This window comes from Hirundo rustica, chromosome 3, assembly GCF_015227805.2.
Source record: "Hirundo rustica isolate bHirRus1 chromosome 3, bHirRus1.pri.v3, whole genome shotgun sequence".
Lineage (NCBI taxonomy): Eukaryota > Metazoa > Chordata > Aves > Passeriformes > Hirundinidae > Hirundo > Hirundo rustica.
In genome coordinates this window covers 91,332,417-91,350,058 of record NC_053452.1, presented here as the reverse complement: position 1 = coordinate 91,350,058, position 17,642 = coordinate 91,332,417, and the positions used below count along the sequence as shown (strand labels likewise).

The window sequence follows — 17,642 nt, the reverse complement described above, 5'->3', positions numbered from 1 at the left end:
GACTACTGAAGTGAAAGCAGAGAAACAAATTCAGATAATAGGTAAAAATTCTGGCCGTTGTTGGCAGCTATGGTTTTCTTTGCAGAAGTTGCTTGTTCTCTCAGGCAATGTAATTTCCCTAAGGAATATTTCCTCAAACCATCTTCAGAGCTCACTAATTCTTGGTGCTCTGTTAACACCAATCTAGGAAGGCTCAGTTAGGTTCCAGCAACTTCAAGATAATCTCGTTTAGGGTATGCTCAATAGCTACCTCTTTATTAATACTGACATTACAGAAGTGGTTCAAGCCCCATAACAGAAAATGTGTCAAAGCAATGAGCTCTCATTAAAAAGAGAAATGCGTTGTTCCTGCAGGACAGAATAGGTCTTCATGCAAATTTACATTAGGAACTGTGTGTCTCAACAAACTGTCACATTTCCATACTAGAAGTAGGTTGTCAGTGTTAAAAGAACTGCATGTAAATCAAGCTGAGAAGCAAAGAATTATGAAATTTGATCTAAGTTTTGTTGAGCAAAGATTGTAAAACACTGTATTGTAAACACTCTATAAAGTAGAAGAGACCTCAGAACTGGATCTACTAATGATATTTAATATAAATTTGGTTTAGTACATAGCATGTCTGTTAAATCTGAGTAAGGAATTTCCACAAAATGCACATTTGCTATAAAAACCTGTTATTATCACTATAAAACTATCAAATTAAATATCTAATTTGATTATAGCCTATAGTCTAAATAATAAATTTTTTAAATCAAAATTCAAAAAACCCTCTTCAGAACTGGATTATTTTTTAGAGTTATGCATCAACATAAGTACATAAATACTATAAATACTACTACATAACCACATAAATACTACATCAAGTGTCTTAGCAACTTTTATTTGGATTTGCTGCTGAATATGAGAACTGGAAAGGTTTTTAAATTGAGGAAGAGAATATGAATAGCCCAAAAATTAGAATTATATTACATGCCTCTAAGTATAAGTGCTTTTATAACTTTAAGTGCTATTTATCCCTAAAGGTAGAATACTTACAGGTTTTCGAGTTGGAGTAACTTGAACAGAATGGTAAAATTCTGGTTGGACTCTGCTGCTCTTCTTGATTTTTCTTTTTCTTACAGAAGTTTCCTGCTCACTGAGATGGTGAGCTTCCACCAGAGGTTGTGCTTCCTCCAGGCGAGGTGCTACACGTCTCCTGGCATGGCGAGGACTTGATCTAAAGCCCTGTAACAGAAAGAGCAAGCCTTATGTTTGGCATCTCCCAAAATGGAGCTGTGTAACAACAGCAAAATCACACAGGATCTTAACAACAACTCAAGGTACAGGCATGCTCACCTTAAATTAATGTAGTGTCCATATATACTGCATGTAACAATAAAGAGATGCTGCCAAGTGCTGTTAATATCACATTTGATTTATAGTGCTCAGTTATATGTATTATAGTCACAGCCAGTGGCAGTAACTCCTGGTGCTTTTCTTTATAAACTCACGATTTTAGTTATTTATAACTAAAAAGTTCTAATTTAAAATTTATAATTAAAATTTTCCAGGTTAATTCTTGGTCTCACGAGAAATGGTTTTAGGAAGCATGGGCTGAAAATGCGGACTTTTTTTCTGAGAATGAAAGTGAAGGAAAAATGTTAGTTTCAACAATTATATCATCTCAGAAATAGGAGTATAGTTGGCCAAATTAATAAACTCAGGAAAAGCTGCCCTTCAGAAATGCTTTTTAGAGGCTTTCTGGGAACACCTCTGAACATCATCTGGAATGGCTCATGGCCTTACAGAATCTAATTCCTTTAATGGCAACAAGTATAATGCTATCCCTTTATTGCTACCTGCAGAGCTTTTACAATGAGCATTCTCTCATTTCCCCGAGTCCCCTCATGAGCATGCACAGGTCTGACAAGGGCCATTTGTACTGAATACAATGTTGGTTGATATTAAACTTGGCCAGGCTGTAAATATTCATTCACTTAGTCATATCAGCTTTCAGAATAGGTGAGCCAAATCTGTCCTTAGTGACAGTCTGCAGTTTAAGGACTATATTTCTTTTCAAAACCAAGAATAGAGGCAACAATTCCTAATTTTCTACTTTCTTTTCCCTTCTAGTAGAATACCTCTGCTGAAGCCCTTATGCAACAAAGCCAACATTTTAGAATCAAACTTCTGCAAGGTTAGATTTCAGATAAAACTGCAGAAATCTATGCTGTGAATCTAAATATCCTGAATTCCTGCCAGCAGAAAACTAGTGGGAGCAGTACATTTCCATATAAATCTGCTGTTCTTTTTCTCCCCCCCATTCCGTAAGCTCTTGGGTTTTGTGATTTGTTTTGCCTTTTTTTGTTGTTATTTTAATTAGGAAATCAGCACAGAAGAGCCGTGCTAATGTGCTGTTAATGTTGGTAAATTGAAACAATCAGAAGTATGGCTCTGTGAAAACTGGATTTCCTCCACTAATGTTCATGAGACTGCAAGGGAAGACAGCAACAGTCTGTCCTGGGCACTCAGATGGAGAGACAAACAGCTATCATCATTATTAAAAGGCGTTCCACGATAAGTAAAAATACTCTTAAACGGCCAAGAGACACAAACACACACTTACAAACACATGCTAGTAATTGCTATAGATATAAAATATTGCATGCAACAGACGTAAAAAGGTTGAAATGGAAGGGTGAAGCAACTTCCAGGGAACAACCTTCTACACATGAACACTGGAGAGGAGGGACAGAAATAGAGCCCAAATCCACTTAGCCCGTCTGGGAGGGTCATGTGCATGAGGGCTGTGAAATACATAGGATGCAAAGATACGGTCAAAATTTCTTTTGGCTTTTTTTGTGATCCTTCCTACTCTGCTGAAGCCATGGAGTCATTCAGAGCTAAGGTAAGGACAGACCTTGACACGCCATATCTGAGTGGAAGCAGGACCCACATCAACAAAAGCAAGCAGTACAGTGGAAGCCACTGCAGCCAGCAGATCTGGGCAGATTTAGGAGGGTCTCCAGATGTTCAAAGATGAAAATCTGAGACTCTGCCACACTATTGCAGCGGGAAAGATAATTGCCCCATTTTCTTTCTACACTGTGAAACAGCTAACAGATACTTGCATTCAGCATGATACTAGGGACTCTTCGGGATAACAGGGAAAAACACAACTCGGGGAACCTGCTGTGGTGGGGCTTACTGCTCGTGGAAATTTTCTTTTAGGAAAAAAAAATGCTAGTGTGCATCAGGGATTATTCTATAGCAAGTGAAAATATTCCTTAAGAGACCAAAACAGCCAGCAAACCTCTTCCAAGTTCTGAAATCAGAATAGATTTTTCTAAATGCTAAATGCATTATGGTTTATTTACATGAGGGCCAGTGGCCAAAGCCTTGTGATGTACCCTGCGCTGCTCCCTCACCACACTCCCATCCCATTAGCTGGATAAAACTCTTTGGGAAAGTATTTTTATGTAACAGAAGAATTTGAGAGAAGCTAAGCAGCTCTAAAAGTGCTTAGAAATGCCTGCCAAATAGGGATTTAAGAATGTCGGTCTGTCGCACCAGGTGGCTTCTCCTCAAAATATGTCTAGGTTTCTTGATTATTATGTTTCAATATGAAAAAGTCACCTGTGATTTCCAGAAAAATCTGTTTATTGACAATGTTTCGCCTTGATATTTCCTGTATTTTTTCACTTTTGCTGTTTATTACTAGCAAGAAAATGGGATCTTTATCTCTTTAAGAGCTCATCTGCTTGTGTTTGCTGTGGCTCATTCTTCTCTTGAAGTCATAATCTGCCTGCAGTATCACAAATGGTTGCTGTGAGGGGGATTATAATGTGATAAAGGCAGAGGATCATGATTTCAGGTGGAAAATTAATTCTGTATCTACAAAGATAATGTTACAAGGGCAGAGTCCTCAGACCAAACCCCAAAATGCTTACTCATTCCTGCAATGAGGCTTTGCCAGAGCAAAGACGCAAACCTAGAGAATTTCAAAATTTGGTAATCAAAAATGAAGACAGGAATTAAGAGTGATTAACATATGGAAGCTGCTACTCCTGTGCTCAGTGCAAAATTACGGCGCCTGGTGATTCCTTCTAAACAGTGAAATGAACAGAAGCGTTTTTGTGTCATCTGTGTTATTTATCCCCCAGTTTAGCCCAGAATTAAAAACATCATATTAATACAGCAATCAAAATAAATACCATGGAAATCACACAAATATTTGTCTGGCAAAGACAGCACTATTTTAGATGTTAAGTCAGCGCTCACAGATGAGCAGGAAAGTGTTACAAAATGCTCAGGGAAGCACAGTACAGCACCTGAGGCCAAATCATTGAGGAGGAGCTGGAGATTTTAAAATCACATGGATATTTACAACGAGGTTGCTCTAACACCGTTAAGCAATTTGCAGTTTCCAGTATCATGTGAATGCTGTGTCACTGGGCAATGAAAACCTTTTCTTGTTCTTTGTTCTGGGAGGGAGTTGCTCATTCCCAGAACCTACAGCCTGACTCATTTTTGTGCCTGTAAAATTCTGAAACAAGGCAAACCAAACAAAACTTCAAACACGTATTTTTAGAAAACCTGTCTTCCAAATACCAAAACAGCTGCACAAAGATTTACACTAAAGAAATCTTTAGTGTACTAAAGAAAGAAACAACTCACATGACCACCAGAACCAGTTTCAAACATATCAGAGGAAGACACCAGGCCAGCTGAACCTGGAATTATCTTTCCTGCAAAAGCATTCATGTGCATCCTTCCAGTTAGAGTCTGTTGGAATCCAGGAAGGATGATCTTCCTAACCAAAGTCTATAGCAAACAGGAATGGAGAGGTGACTCTGGAGGCTGTTGCAGAGCCAAAGGCTCTCTCACTTTGTCTCAAAGGAGCTTTTCTGTATGAGGAAGCAGTCTGGGGAGATCAGCCTCTTTTAGCTGACATTCATCCTTTTAAGTCTTCTCTGAGTGTTGGGGTTTTTTTGGTTTAGCTTTTGTTGTTTAGTTGTTTTTTTTCTCTGGAATTGGGTGTGATAATATTAAAAGAATCTATTCTGTCTCTCTTTATACCCAAATTGATGATGAATATTGTCAGCCTGGACCACTGCATGGCAGAGCACAATATGTAAAATTACTTTCACAGTAAGGTGTCTGTAAAAAAATACTTTATCTAGCCAAGTTTTAACTTCACACCTCTGATTCAGTGACCAAATTCCTGTCTACAGAAACACGTGTAGGTTTTGTCTGACCAAAGTTCAGCAGATGTCCCCTCCCTGGGTTGCCTTTTGAGCCACCAAAGTCAGCAGGCCAGATGAACCACTCCCTCACAGCACCTATTTCTCTCCATTGGCCATACCCAGAGCCCAGATTGACTGCTTCACTCGCAGACATCCATACTGTGAGTATCCAAATTAAACAGGATGGATCAGATGCATGGTGGCTAGGTTTTGGTCTGCCTTCAATACGGTATTCTTCATTCCATATTTTATCATCAGACTTCCTTTTATTCTTCTCCTTCTGTGTGAAAATATTCTGGTTTCTTCCCTCACTTTTTCTTCCTGTGAGAGTTTCACATTTCCTCATTCTCGGATATCACTCTTGATGGAGCCCTATAATTCAGTGCAGTACTCTTATAAATTCATATTACTGATATACATAATAGTGGCACATTTTTCTGTTCTGTTTAAACATTTCCCTTCCCATCCTCTATCCAATGAGGCTACATGTCTCAAAGTAGTCCTCACTGAACTGTTAAAAGTCATTCAAAAAGCCCTTTCTGAAGCCCTTTCATAACCTAAAAATTAAGAATGTGGCTAAGGACTTTCTTCTTGCATTTCTGAACAATATCGTGTGTATTTATTTGCCCCATTTCTTCAATATGGTCTGGTATTTGATAACCAAATATGTTATAATCTTCTATCCTTGTTGTGTTTTTGCTAATTCTCATTCTTAACCCATTCATCATAAAAACCAGCAATCCAAATTCCCCAAAAACCTTGTCTAGCTTTTGCTTTTATTTAAATTTATAGATAAGAATATTTTGAATAATGTATTGGACCTTTTTCTTTCATTGTCTTAGTTTTTCTGTATTTATTTATAATTCTTTGTCTGATACTTTAATACCACCATATGAGTATATCAGTGCTGCCCCATTGTGCATTATTACTTTAGTGATATAAATCTCTCCATTCTTTCAATGTGCAATTGTATTAATTCACCAGATCTTTCTCCTCCCCATTCTAGTTCTACTGGCCCTACTGCCTTCATCATACGTTATCTCTATTTTTATGCTTGATAAGAAGCCATATTCAGTTTTCATTTTTTTCCAGTGTATAAGTATTCTGTGTAAAATATATTGGTTGTTAGAATTCTGACCTTGGAACCCAACCTTTCCAGCCAGTATGGGGTCTTGGAGTCAGTAAGCATTAACATCAATAGAGGTAAAAGTGCATTATCTGATGTCCAGCTGAAGTCAACAGAATTCTTTGCATTAGCTTCAGTGGGCACTGGACTGCAGCCCAGCTTACCTTCTGGCAGAACTTCAGTAAATCACAGAGAAAGTGCTAGCTAGCATTAGGCCACAAGTCAGTGACAGCAGAACTCGAGTGTGTTTGCAAAGGCCCTTACACGTATTTGAGTAATTCTCGTAGATTGTGTGCTAGTGAATATCAAAGCCAAAAGAACCTCAGATAGGATATCTGGCTTCGTGTTCTTGCTTTTAAGGTTTCTGACAGTGGTTCTATGTGCATGAGAATTGTCATCTGTTACCATTGTCAACTAATGGCCTCAAGAAATAGCATTCAAATTGTCAGTTACCACGGTTTAAATCTTGGAAACTTTCATATCTACACAACCCACAACATCTTAGGGGCTGCAGACATTAGTATGCACAGCATCAAACCCTTCTCAAGATGCTGGCATTCTCAGCTGCTCTACAGACAGGCTGAAATAGAATTAAAGCCTATAGCTGGAGGACCTACTTCAACTAAAGTGGCAAGTTTAATTAAGTAACTTTATTGTATCAAATTCCCCTGAACACTGAAAGAGAAAAATTTGAGATACTTTCTGCTACATAGAAAAACATATATATATAAATGTATGTATGCATATATCTACGCATCTGAATTTTAAGAATGGTTCTAAATTTAAAAGCGGCCAAGATTGCATTATTTCCCTCCTTCCTCTTCCATAGAGATTTCCATCCCAAATATCATCAGTTTACAAATAACCAAAGAAAACCCCACAAGATTTATTTAACTGCCATTTCTGCGCACCCAAAATCCAAGATTCAAGTTAAGTTCCCTGAGATATTTAAAGTAAAGTAAGCTTTCTATCCCAGGAAGATTATGAACACTCACTGAGTGTATTGTTTCACTAAGTTTCACTCAGTAAGTGTATTGTTTCACCCAAGGAGGTTGCAACTGATTTTGATTCTATTAGAACTAAAAAAATATAGACTGCAACCTTTTTTGTGTGTGTGGTTCTCTTGATTTTTTTTTTTTTTTTTTTTTTTTTTTTTTTTAATCTTATAAAGGGTTACTCCTATAAAGATCTGAATCAGGATTTAAAACATAAAATGTAATATTCTACATTCAGTTTCTCATTCCACTCCCTCATTAGCAAGCTTTCACTGATGCTGCTTTGCATGCCTTATGTTTATTTTAAGAGATATTATTCTTATCTTCTAAAATGTAAACTCTAAGCAGTGCTGGAACCATTTCTCAGATATTGAAGACTGTGATTTGGCACATGCAATATTCAAAGATAAGTCCACATGTTCAAAGGCATTTAAAGCAATTGCTTTTTACATAACCTGGACAAGATTGCTTTCTCAACCGAGTTCATGAAATAGAACATTAATAATCTGCTTTCCAGTTGCTAAGCAGGCCCCCCATGTAAATACATAGGAACCCTTGGATTTAGGAGCCCCTAGGTTTAGGTGTGAATTTAGAATAAGTGTCTAACAACACATGCTATATTGCACTGCTGTTTAACATGAGCAGCCCTATCATTCTCTGACAAGAAGGCTTGCAGCTCTCCACAGCAGCTTTGCGATGGCTTGTCCCAGTTCCTTCTCTGTTACCTCGGGGCACTGCAAGCTGCCTAGGAAGGGAACAATTATTTAAGAAGAAGAAGAAGATGAAGAAAAGGGGAAAAAAAAAAAAATCAATGTACTGCTTGTTCAGTGGTCTGCAAGGGAAGGTTTAATTTAAAATGTACAAGATGTACTAGTGCATTCCCATAGCATGTCCCCTTTCCAGCCCTGCTTCCTTCGTTTTCCATCTCATCATGTCTCCTCATTTTGGGCAGTATCCAGAAGATCCAAGGATCTGCCAGAAGGAATTAGCTTTAAACATTAAAAATACAGTAAGAAGCTGAATAGGAAATAACAGAGATTACTAAACCATACCAGTGCTGCCAAACATCTAATGCAAAGAGAGTAATTACTCTCTTCCATCCAGTGTGCTTGTTTGAAACACAAACTGGTAAGAGAATTTATCTCACCACAGCATGTGAAGATGTGTCTGTACTTTTTCAACTACAAAATAGATGCATAACTGATGAGAAACTTAGCAGGTATATATTATAAAAAGATACCTAGGCTAGAATTCAGGTGTCTGTTAAGATAACTGGATTCAGATACCAACAACATACGTGAACAAGTCTGCTTCCTGTTATCACCAGTAAAAAATTTAGTCGACACATTCGCTGAGGCTTGAAGAACCATTCAGCACATCTTGAAGCAGACATCAACACTAGGTCAGCTGGGTAGCTCTATAATCTGTAAATGCCTACAGTGAAGTGAGCTTATTGGGCTGCATAAGGGGATGCTGTTTTTACAAATCTGATTTCCAACTCCTACCTTCACATGAAGGAGTGGAAGCAGGGCAGAAAAGAATGACGGCTCAACCTGGTTGTATCATTTTGATCTTTCTAGAACAAGGAAGAAGGATAAATACAATACTTCAGCCTGACATGATTATGCATTTTAGTATAATTTGTGCTACCAATTTATATAATCATCAATTAAGCCTGTGGGATCCGTGTTTCACTTCCAGTCTGCTCTACTCCCCACCCTACCACCCAGAAGCCGAGGGCCGTGTTTAAGCCGCTGAGTGGACAGGGGAGATAAGGACATTGGCACAACTTGCAAGAAATGTGTCTTTGCCCAAACATCCAGAGCACTTAGTTTCTGTAGCTGATACAGTGTTTTCACACTTCAGCCGCAACTCATGTTTCCTTCCCACTGATGAGTCAGGAACAGCAAAGCTTTGGCTCTCCTTGACGGAGGCAGTAGGGCGCAAGGGAGCCCAGCAGGGGCTCCCACACTCCGGGTGCAAGCGCCCAGATCACAAGTACCCAGGCTCGCAGCTGAACCAGAAGCACAAGGAACAAGCTCAAAGCCAAGGCAGCTTCGCCAACACCAGGCCAAGGTCAGCTGTGTGCACTGTGATCCTGACATGCTAAAGCAGCTCTGCCGCACGGTGCTGAGGCCTTGCCCCGGGAGGCTGGAGGAGGCTGGAGGAGGCTGGAGGAGGCTGGAGGAGGCTGGAGGAGGCTGGAGCAGCCCACGTGCCACTCTCCAGGGGCTGAGACCCCTCCAGGCTGCAGAGCACGTGGAGCAGGGTGAGCGGCTGCAGCCCTGGCTGCTATCCTATCCTCTCATGTCTGGCATGGCCAGGCCCCGAAAAGGCAGCTCAGCTGAATCAGATCCTACGCGAAAACATCAAGGTGACTTCACCCTGTGCTCTGCACATCCTTCCATAGCACATCAAAGGTGCCTCTACTTAAAACAGTCTGGGAATGGAAGAGAGCATGAGGGAGGTTTCTATGTCCGAGGAAAACACATAACAGCCCTGGAGCAGCCATAACCCCGAGGCTCATGATGCCCTGTTCATGGGGTGCTTTCTCACCTTTGAGACCCTCACTCTAAAGAACTGGGCTGTTTCTGAAGGAGCATACTCAGCCTGATCTGTCACCATTATAATCTAGCTACGGTAACTGAGAAATCAGTGCAGATGATAAAGCTTTTCTGAGCAGTGTGTGTTCTCTGGAGTCCTGAATCATCCTTTCTGTCTGTGTAAGAACAGTTTCCATAGGAGATGTGGTAATACATGTGCTCACTGCAAGTATGACCTCAGCTATTTTAATTCATGGTTTCAGTCTGAGGTTTGTTTAGGGCAAAAGACTAGGAGTTCCCCTTCTGCACACGTGTACAATGTGTCTGTTCACAGGTGGATGGCCACAAGCCGTGCTCCCCCTGCATCCCCTTGAAACCAGGGCTCTGTTTGCATGTACTGAGACTGTGCATTTAAATGGCACGCAGCACAACTGAACTGCAGTTCATCTAAAACCCACATTTCCAAAGATAATAGTAGATACTGAGAAACATGAATACCTAAATATTTACATCATAGCCATGAGGTTGTTGGCATAACTGTATATTAATGGGAAACTAAAGAGTAAGAAGAACTTTTATGAGGTAGTGTATCTTTATGCAATGATTTTCCCTGTCCTGCTTGAGAACCCTGAGGGTGTGTTCATTTATGATGCAGGTCCCAAGACCATGCCTGACCACTGATGTGGACCATAACACAATGCCAGTACTTTTTTAGGTGATTGATAAAGCTCGGAAGTGATTCCCTCAGCATTTCAAAGCTCTGCAGATCATCAGAAGCCACAGCAGAGATACGGACAGCCAGAAGGCTATGTAAATCCATCAGGCATTTGTACACTACATTGTAGTACACAGTAAAAGTACCCAAGTTAAATTCCCCACAGTTAGTTTAGCTCAGCAATCGAGCAGTCTGGCTGCAACAACCAGACAATTGCCACATACTTTGTGATACAATTGCCAAACAGGCTGTTCCTGAGCACAGACTGATGCTTGTGGACTACCTAAAGGCAGCGCTGCTGTGACTAAAGCTGACAAAGAGTGATGGACAGATGCCATATGGTTAACCAAATCTCAGTGATACCTAATTTGCCATGTGACAGCTCAGTGTGGCATAATCTGTGGGGCCACATTACTGGATATGTTATGAAAAATTGATAGAAGGATTTGTCCTTATACAGTGTAACCTGTATTTGTAGCTCTCCATTCATTCCTATACATAAGTGCTCTCATACATCTAAGAAAACAATTTATTTTTTCTCCGATTTATTTTCCTTTGAACCTGTTCCTTAACTCTTAGACAGCTAATGGAAACATAGTTTAAACAACCTGAGGGAAAACCATGTCAAACACAAAGGTAAAATATCTTCAGGCTGATTCAGCTCTGTAAAGACAATGAAACATCCTTTCAATAGGTGAATGAGTGTATTTTTCTGGCTAGTCCTGCACATTTGTGGTGCTTCCTGGATGCACTCCCTCCAATCAAACAGAAGACTCAGGTTCAGCTTGGAGGGTCTGCTGACATCTCCTTTCACTGGAGCTGTACGTATCTGGAGCAGTTTATAAATAACTGCAACGCTCAGGATGAATTATGGTGCAGCTCTTCAAAGACTATTTGTTATTGTTTTGTAAGATAACTAGAACTGCATTTTCAGGCAACTGTCTCACAATCAGCTTCAGAAGGGACATGATTATGGCAAAGGTACACTTGGGGATAAGTTTATGAACAATTTTCTGGGCATCTGTGTTGACAAAGTAATATATACATTTTCCAGAGATTGTTGTACTATAGTTTTGCTTCCATTGTGCCATAATGGATGAATTAGAAAAATCATTTTCTCTTAAAAAAGGCTTCAGTCTTGGATGAACTGTTTCACTACCATCTAGTCACAACAATACAGAATCACTAGTGATCTGAGTCCAACCCATGCCCTAACACCTCAACTAGACCATGGCATTGAGTGCCACATCCAGTCTTTATTTAAACACATCCAGGGATGGTGACTCCACCACCTTCCCAGGCAGAATATTCCAGTACTTTATCACTCTTTCAGTGAAAAACTTTTTCCTAATGCCCAACCTATATTTCCCTTGGTGCAGCTTGAGACTGTGTCCTCTCATTCTGTCAGTTGCTGCCTGGAGAAAGAGACCAACCCCCAGCTGACCACAGCCACCCTTCAGGAAGTTGTAGAGAGTGATAAGGTCACCTCTGAGTCTCCTTTTCTCCAGGCTGAACAACCCCAGCTCCCTCAGTCATTGCTCACAGGGTTTGTGCTCCAAGCCCCTCACCAGCCTCGTTGCCTCCTCTGGACACACTCAAGCATCTCAACGTCCTTCCTAAACTGAGGGGCCCAGAACTGGACACAGCACTCAAGGTGTGGCCTCACCAGTGCAGAGTACAGGGGAAGAATGACCTCCCTGCTCCTGCTGGCCACACCATTCCTGATCCAGGCCAGGATGCCTTTGGCCCTCTTGGCCACCAGGGCACACTGCTGGCTCATGTTCAGCTGCTGGCACCAGCACCCCCAGGTCCCTTTCCTCCTGGGCACTGTCCAGCCACACCGTCCCCAGCCTGTAACGCTGCAGGGGGTTGTTGTGGCCAAAGTGCAGGACTTGGCACTTGGATTTATTAAACTTCATCTTGTTCGACTCTGTCCATCGTCCAGCCATCCCAGGTCTCTCTGCAGAGCCATCCTACCTTTCAACAGATCAACACACACTCCCAGCTTAGTGTCATCTGCAAATTTACTAATGACAGACTCAATACCCTCATCCATGTCATCAATAAAAATATTGAAATAGACTGGATGTATACAACTTCACAGCAACTGTTCAGTGTACTAAAATGAAAATGTGGGGTCTGCAAAACTCAAACCACCAGATGTTATTCCTTTGCTACAGACATGGCTAACGCACGCTGCCAGCCCACCCAGAGAGTCTTTCACAAAGTGTCAGCTCCTGTTTGTCTTACTGGTGTGTTTAGTTCCACCTGGGTTATGTGAAGTCAGAATTTACAGTGCACTGTAACCCTTGTACTGATTTGTTTCCTCGCAGTTTTAGACCAGTAGGTTTCAGTGGAAGCATTCGCAGCAAAGTTGCCCAAAACGTAAATCAAAATTAAATAGATAAAGTGATACCATGTTGCTTGGTGGCTACCCTCTGAGACACCTTCAGAGGTCATAGTATGTGATCATAGTGGTCATAGTATCTCTAACATAAAAGGTAAGATAAAGGAAAACTCTGAAGCTCAGAGGAAATTTCAGACAAAGTATTTACAAATCTGGTAATTTTCCCTCAATAATATGAAAACTGCTACTTTAGCAATTAGCACAATTATCCCTTCACAATCTCATAAAACCCAACCATTTATAGATCCTGAATGAAAACCTTCCTTTTCAATGGTTCTTATCACCAAATCAAAAGACATTAAGAATTATACCATTCAGATTAATTCCTTCCAGCCTAAGGGCTAGAAGCTTACTTCCCTTTTAATTGAAAGGTAAAAATCTCACATAATCCAATGATTCCAGGGGCTTCAACTATGAGGAAAACTAATTCAGAAAGAAATTTAAATCACACGAAGTGACAACACCAACACATTAAGCAGTGCTTTTAAATTGAAAGGTACAGAAGACTTTCAGACCTCTTTCTAAAGCATAAAATGATAAATATTGAAATGCATGAATCTCAAGCCCACAAAGTACTCAGAGAAAATTCCTCTACTTCATGAAAAAAACAACTTCTACAGAGAGCACAAGAAGAATGAAATTAGTGAATCACTGATAGCCTTTCCTTTTTAAAAATAATTTTAATATTATTATTACTAATAGTAATAATAGGCCCAACAATTAATCATAGTCTCTACTTTGGTAAAAATCTCACTGAGTTATATTGTTATTTTGGTGTGGTTTTGGTTCAGCACAGACATTTCATTCTACAACTGATTCTCAAAATAAAGACAGACTAGTGCAAACAACTACATCAAAGTCTGATGTGCCATGTAGCAATGAATATTTCTGTTGGAAATGTACTTGTTTTCTTTTTAAAGCAGTGGCATATCTAGGTCTTCCTGAGATTAGGATCATTAACTATTCTGGGTGTGATTCCTTTGTGACTTCATGGAATTTCTATAATACCAGGGGAATGGAAGAATCTTAAGAGGTGTTATAGCCATAATGAACCTGGGGGCTGCAAATAAAAAAATATATTAAAAATTAGACCTGACAAATTTCAGACAGTAGCAAGTGTTAGTGGGGAAGTGGAGACATCACTGTATTATCTCAATAAATTCTCACATCTTCCTGGTTAATTTTTTCTGTTATTAAGCACCTCTAACAAAGACAGACTTTAACCTACTTTATATTCATAATGACTCACGCAAATTTACCTCCTTTTGAGGCAGGGGGTCATGTGTTTAAGTTCATTCTATGATAAGTAATATCTACATAGACTTTTGATGTATAATAATGAGGCATGTTTTCCAGAGACATTAAAAATCAAGGCCCACGAAAATGAACTATTTGTGGATTCAATTCACCAGTGGCATATAAAATTCAAAACAGAAGGGCTGAAAAGGATCATAAATACATTTTCAAATTTTGAATCTACCCTCCCATAGTATGCAGTCTTATTTTTTTTGTTGTGTGGTTCAGTATTAAAGGAAAATGATTCAGTAGTTCTCACTGAATATAGACAATGAAGGCATGCACCATGAGAGCTGTGGCTGTGGCAAAGAATCTCAACACAGATTTGCACACGTCTATTTTTCCAAATATAAGGCTTTCCTGGCAGGCAGTCAATCATGCAGGAATTGCCAACGCTCTGTAGATAGGGCAATTATAATTCTCTGTGCACTGCTGCTAGACCACCTGCACGTTCACACGTGATGGAAGTCAGATTTGAACCCAGCTCTCGGGAGATGAATGCCAACCCACTGCTATTCACTGTCAGCCTGTTTTTCATTACCTTTCATTATAATTAAGAAACACTATTTCTAACTACACCTGACAAACAACTAAGCGTGGTGGAAGCTAGCAGGTGTACCTTGTGCTATAAAACTTGGAGCTGAGCTATTACTTTCATTTTGGGAGTGGGGGATTATTCAAAGCCCGTATTTTCGTGTACCATGCTTTGCTTTCATCAGCACTATATTGCAGTTGGAAGTGCGTAATGTTTTGTGCTGATCTAGACAGAGAATGTCAAATTCTGTTTCAGATAATGTTTCCAATATTTTTATTGGAAGTACGCCTGCAGTTTTTTCATTAATGAATTCTATTAGATTCATTAAAATAACATTTTACTTGAAAAATATTGGAAGATGAAAATTTAATGACATCATATGAGTCATCATTTCTCTATCAAAAGTGTCATCAGACAACAAAAGGAAAAACAGTCCTACCAATTATTTAAAAGGGCAGTTTAGACCACTAGTTGCAGTATTAATCCATCTAAGCAAAGTACTAAAAATTATGAAAGAATATAACAGTTACTTACTAATGGAAGCTTCTAGGAAATATTTTAAATTCATCTACTTCTGGCTGGATGATAAACAAATAACCACATGCTGAACCAATAAAAATAAATTACTCTGCCAACTTCCCTCTGAAGTGTCACCATGCAAGATGGCACACATTTCAAAACATTACACTTCACCTCCATCCAGGACTGAGTGAATTTTACCTGGAAACCAAGCATTTCATATCGGATAAACTAAATAGCAAAAAAATATTTTGGTTTCCAGAGGGACACATTTGTTTGTTCACTTTACTGAAGCACTGGTAAACGACAGACTAGGGCTTTTCATGGTTTAAAGATAGGACACTCCCTGTGGCACCTTCTCTCTGTGATAGTGTGTTTTTCACAAATTTCTAAATAGTTAAGAATTTAAAACTTATTGCCAATATGAACCATGCTGCAAAAATGCATCCCATGCACACTTTTGAAAACATTAGTCATAACTGGATAATTTTCACACCCACAGTAGAGTAAGGGAAAATGCAAATAATTTAAAATAAAATATCACTTGGGTGCAAAACTGCCTCTCAAGGCTTTCAGAATAATAGGCAATGGCATGAAGATATGCCTTAAATCAATAACAGGAAACCAGGTAAGAGAAATATCTAGACAGGAGCTCTACAGGGCAGCACGGATACAAAGTGGGTACTAAAACAAATATTATTTTTCATATTTTCCCAGCAATTACGCTCCTCTTTCAGAATCCCTAGGAAGTGACTGGGGTTTGCGTTATAGTTTCAGCACTGGCACGTAAGAGTTTTGATTCCCCTGACCTCTGAATACAAAGTCACACGCTGAGGTGCCTGCCAAGCGGGCTTGTAGTCTGGATCCTTCTGGGATCTCCCACAGCAACATCCAAGCCAAGCAGGCAACTTCCCTGACAGGGAGCAGGGTGCAGGTGAAGGCGGTGGGCAAAGCAGGCGAGCAGAGGCTCCGCAGCCACCAACGCGACCAGCTCTGCACGTACTGACAGCCAGGTCAATGACGGGGCTCAGGGCTGCTTTTGGACACGGAAAGGGCTGGCACGCACAGTAAGCACAGCTTTTCTCCAAGTAACCAATTCCTTTGGGAATGACACAAATCGGCAGGCTGGTTAGGGGAGCACAGATGAAGAGCTCGTTTTGTGTCGGGAGGGGAAAAAAAAACCAAACCAAGAAATGAAAGAGGACATCATGTCTTTCATGCAAAATTAAAAGTTCGCTACGTGAATTCATTAACAAAAGACCAAAAGACAATCTATATACTCGGGTAAAGAGAACAACTTCTGACCTTGAAATTGCGTGCTAAATAAATTACCTCAGAGCGAAAGTGATGAGTTCTCATGACAGCATCTGGAAGGGAAGCAGAAAGACACACAGGCTCCACCAGCTGCACCTCGCATTTCGCCCCGGCTAGCGGATTTACCCCGCCGCTCGCCCTTTGGCGCACGCTCCGGGACGGCTCCGGCCCTTCAGGCACAGCCGGCAGCTCCGCCCGGCATTTATATTTAATTCATCGGGAAGAAGTTCGGCATAAAGTTCTGCTGCGCTTTGACAGACCGGGAAGGGCCGGGGGGTTTCCCAGCCTCTCACTTCTCTCCCTCTAGCCGAGGTTTCGCTGAGGGATGGGTGGAGACAAGGCTGCCGCAGTCCTGGGCTCGGCTTGAATTTTCTTTAAAGCCTTTGCCCGGCTAAACCGTGCCACGGCGGCCCTCCGCCGCACCAAACCTGGCGACGGGCAGGGGACACCCCCCGCCGCCCTCAGGGACCGGCAGCGGCTCTTACCTCGGCTCCTTGAGCGACCTGAAAAGACGGATTTGATGGGATGCCTCCCTTTCTGGAGCCTGCGGTGCCAGCAGCAGAAGAATAAAATCGTGGCGATGGTCCCCAGCAGCAGCAGGAGCAAGAAGAGGGCGCACTGGATGCTGTAGGGTCTCAGCAGGACCAGGAAAGCCGCGGCAATCATGGCTCAAGCGCCCGGCTGCCCCTATGCGTGCGCGGGTCTGCGGCGAGCGGCGGGGGGCCGGGCAGCGCCGGGCAGCCTCTCCCCCCGGCAGCGGGGCGGGCATCGCCGCCGGCACCGCGCTGCTGGAGCCGGCAGCCGGGCGGGAGGCGGCGGCGCGGGGGAGGAGGGGGAGGAGGAGAGGGAGGAGGAGCGGGATGAGATTCGGGCCGTGACTCAGCAGCCGCCGCCGCGGCGATGGTTGCGGTGGGGCTGCCCCTCCGTGCCCGCGCGGCTGCCGGGAGCGGCGAGCGCGGCGGGCAG

At 41.4% G+C, this 17,642-nt stretch overlaps 1 protein-coding gene across 5 annotated transcripts in view; it reads right to left on the bottom strand.

The window, feature by feature from the left end:
* The window catches only part of DST (dystonin), a 297,150-nt gene extending 279,784 nt beyond the window's left edge, over nt 1-17,366 (bottom strand). For 3 of the 5 annotated variants that reach the window (XM_040059996.2, XM_040059997.2, XM_040059998.2), the window contains exons 1-3: nt 17,162-17,366; nt 16,668-16,729; nt 1,037-1,225 (exon numbers count right to left, since the gene is read on the bottom strand). In XM_040059996.2, coding sequence (XP_039915930.1) covers nt 1,037-1,225; nt 16,668-16,729; nt 17,162-17,342 — 432 coding nt within the window. In that variant the 5' untranslated portion in view covers nt 17,343-17,366. The remainder of the gene's footprint in view (nt 1-1,036; nt 1,226-16,667; nt 16,730-17,161) is intronic. The other 2 variants (XM_058420090.1, XM_040059999.2) reach the window with 1 other exon arrangement.
* Between the last annotated feature and the right edge of the window lie 276 nt (nt 17,367-17,642).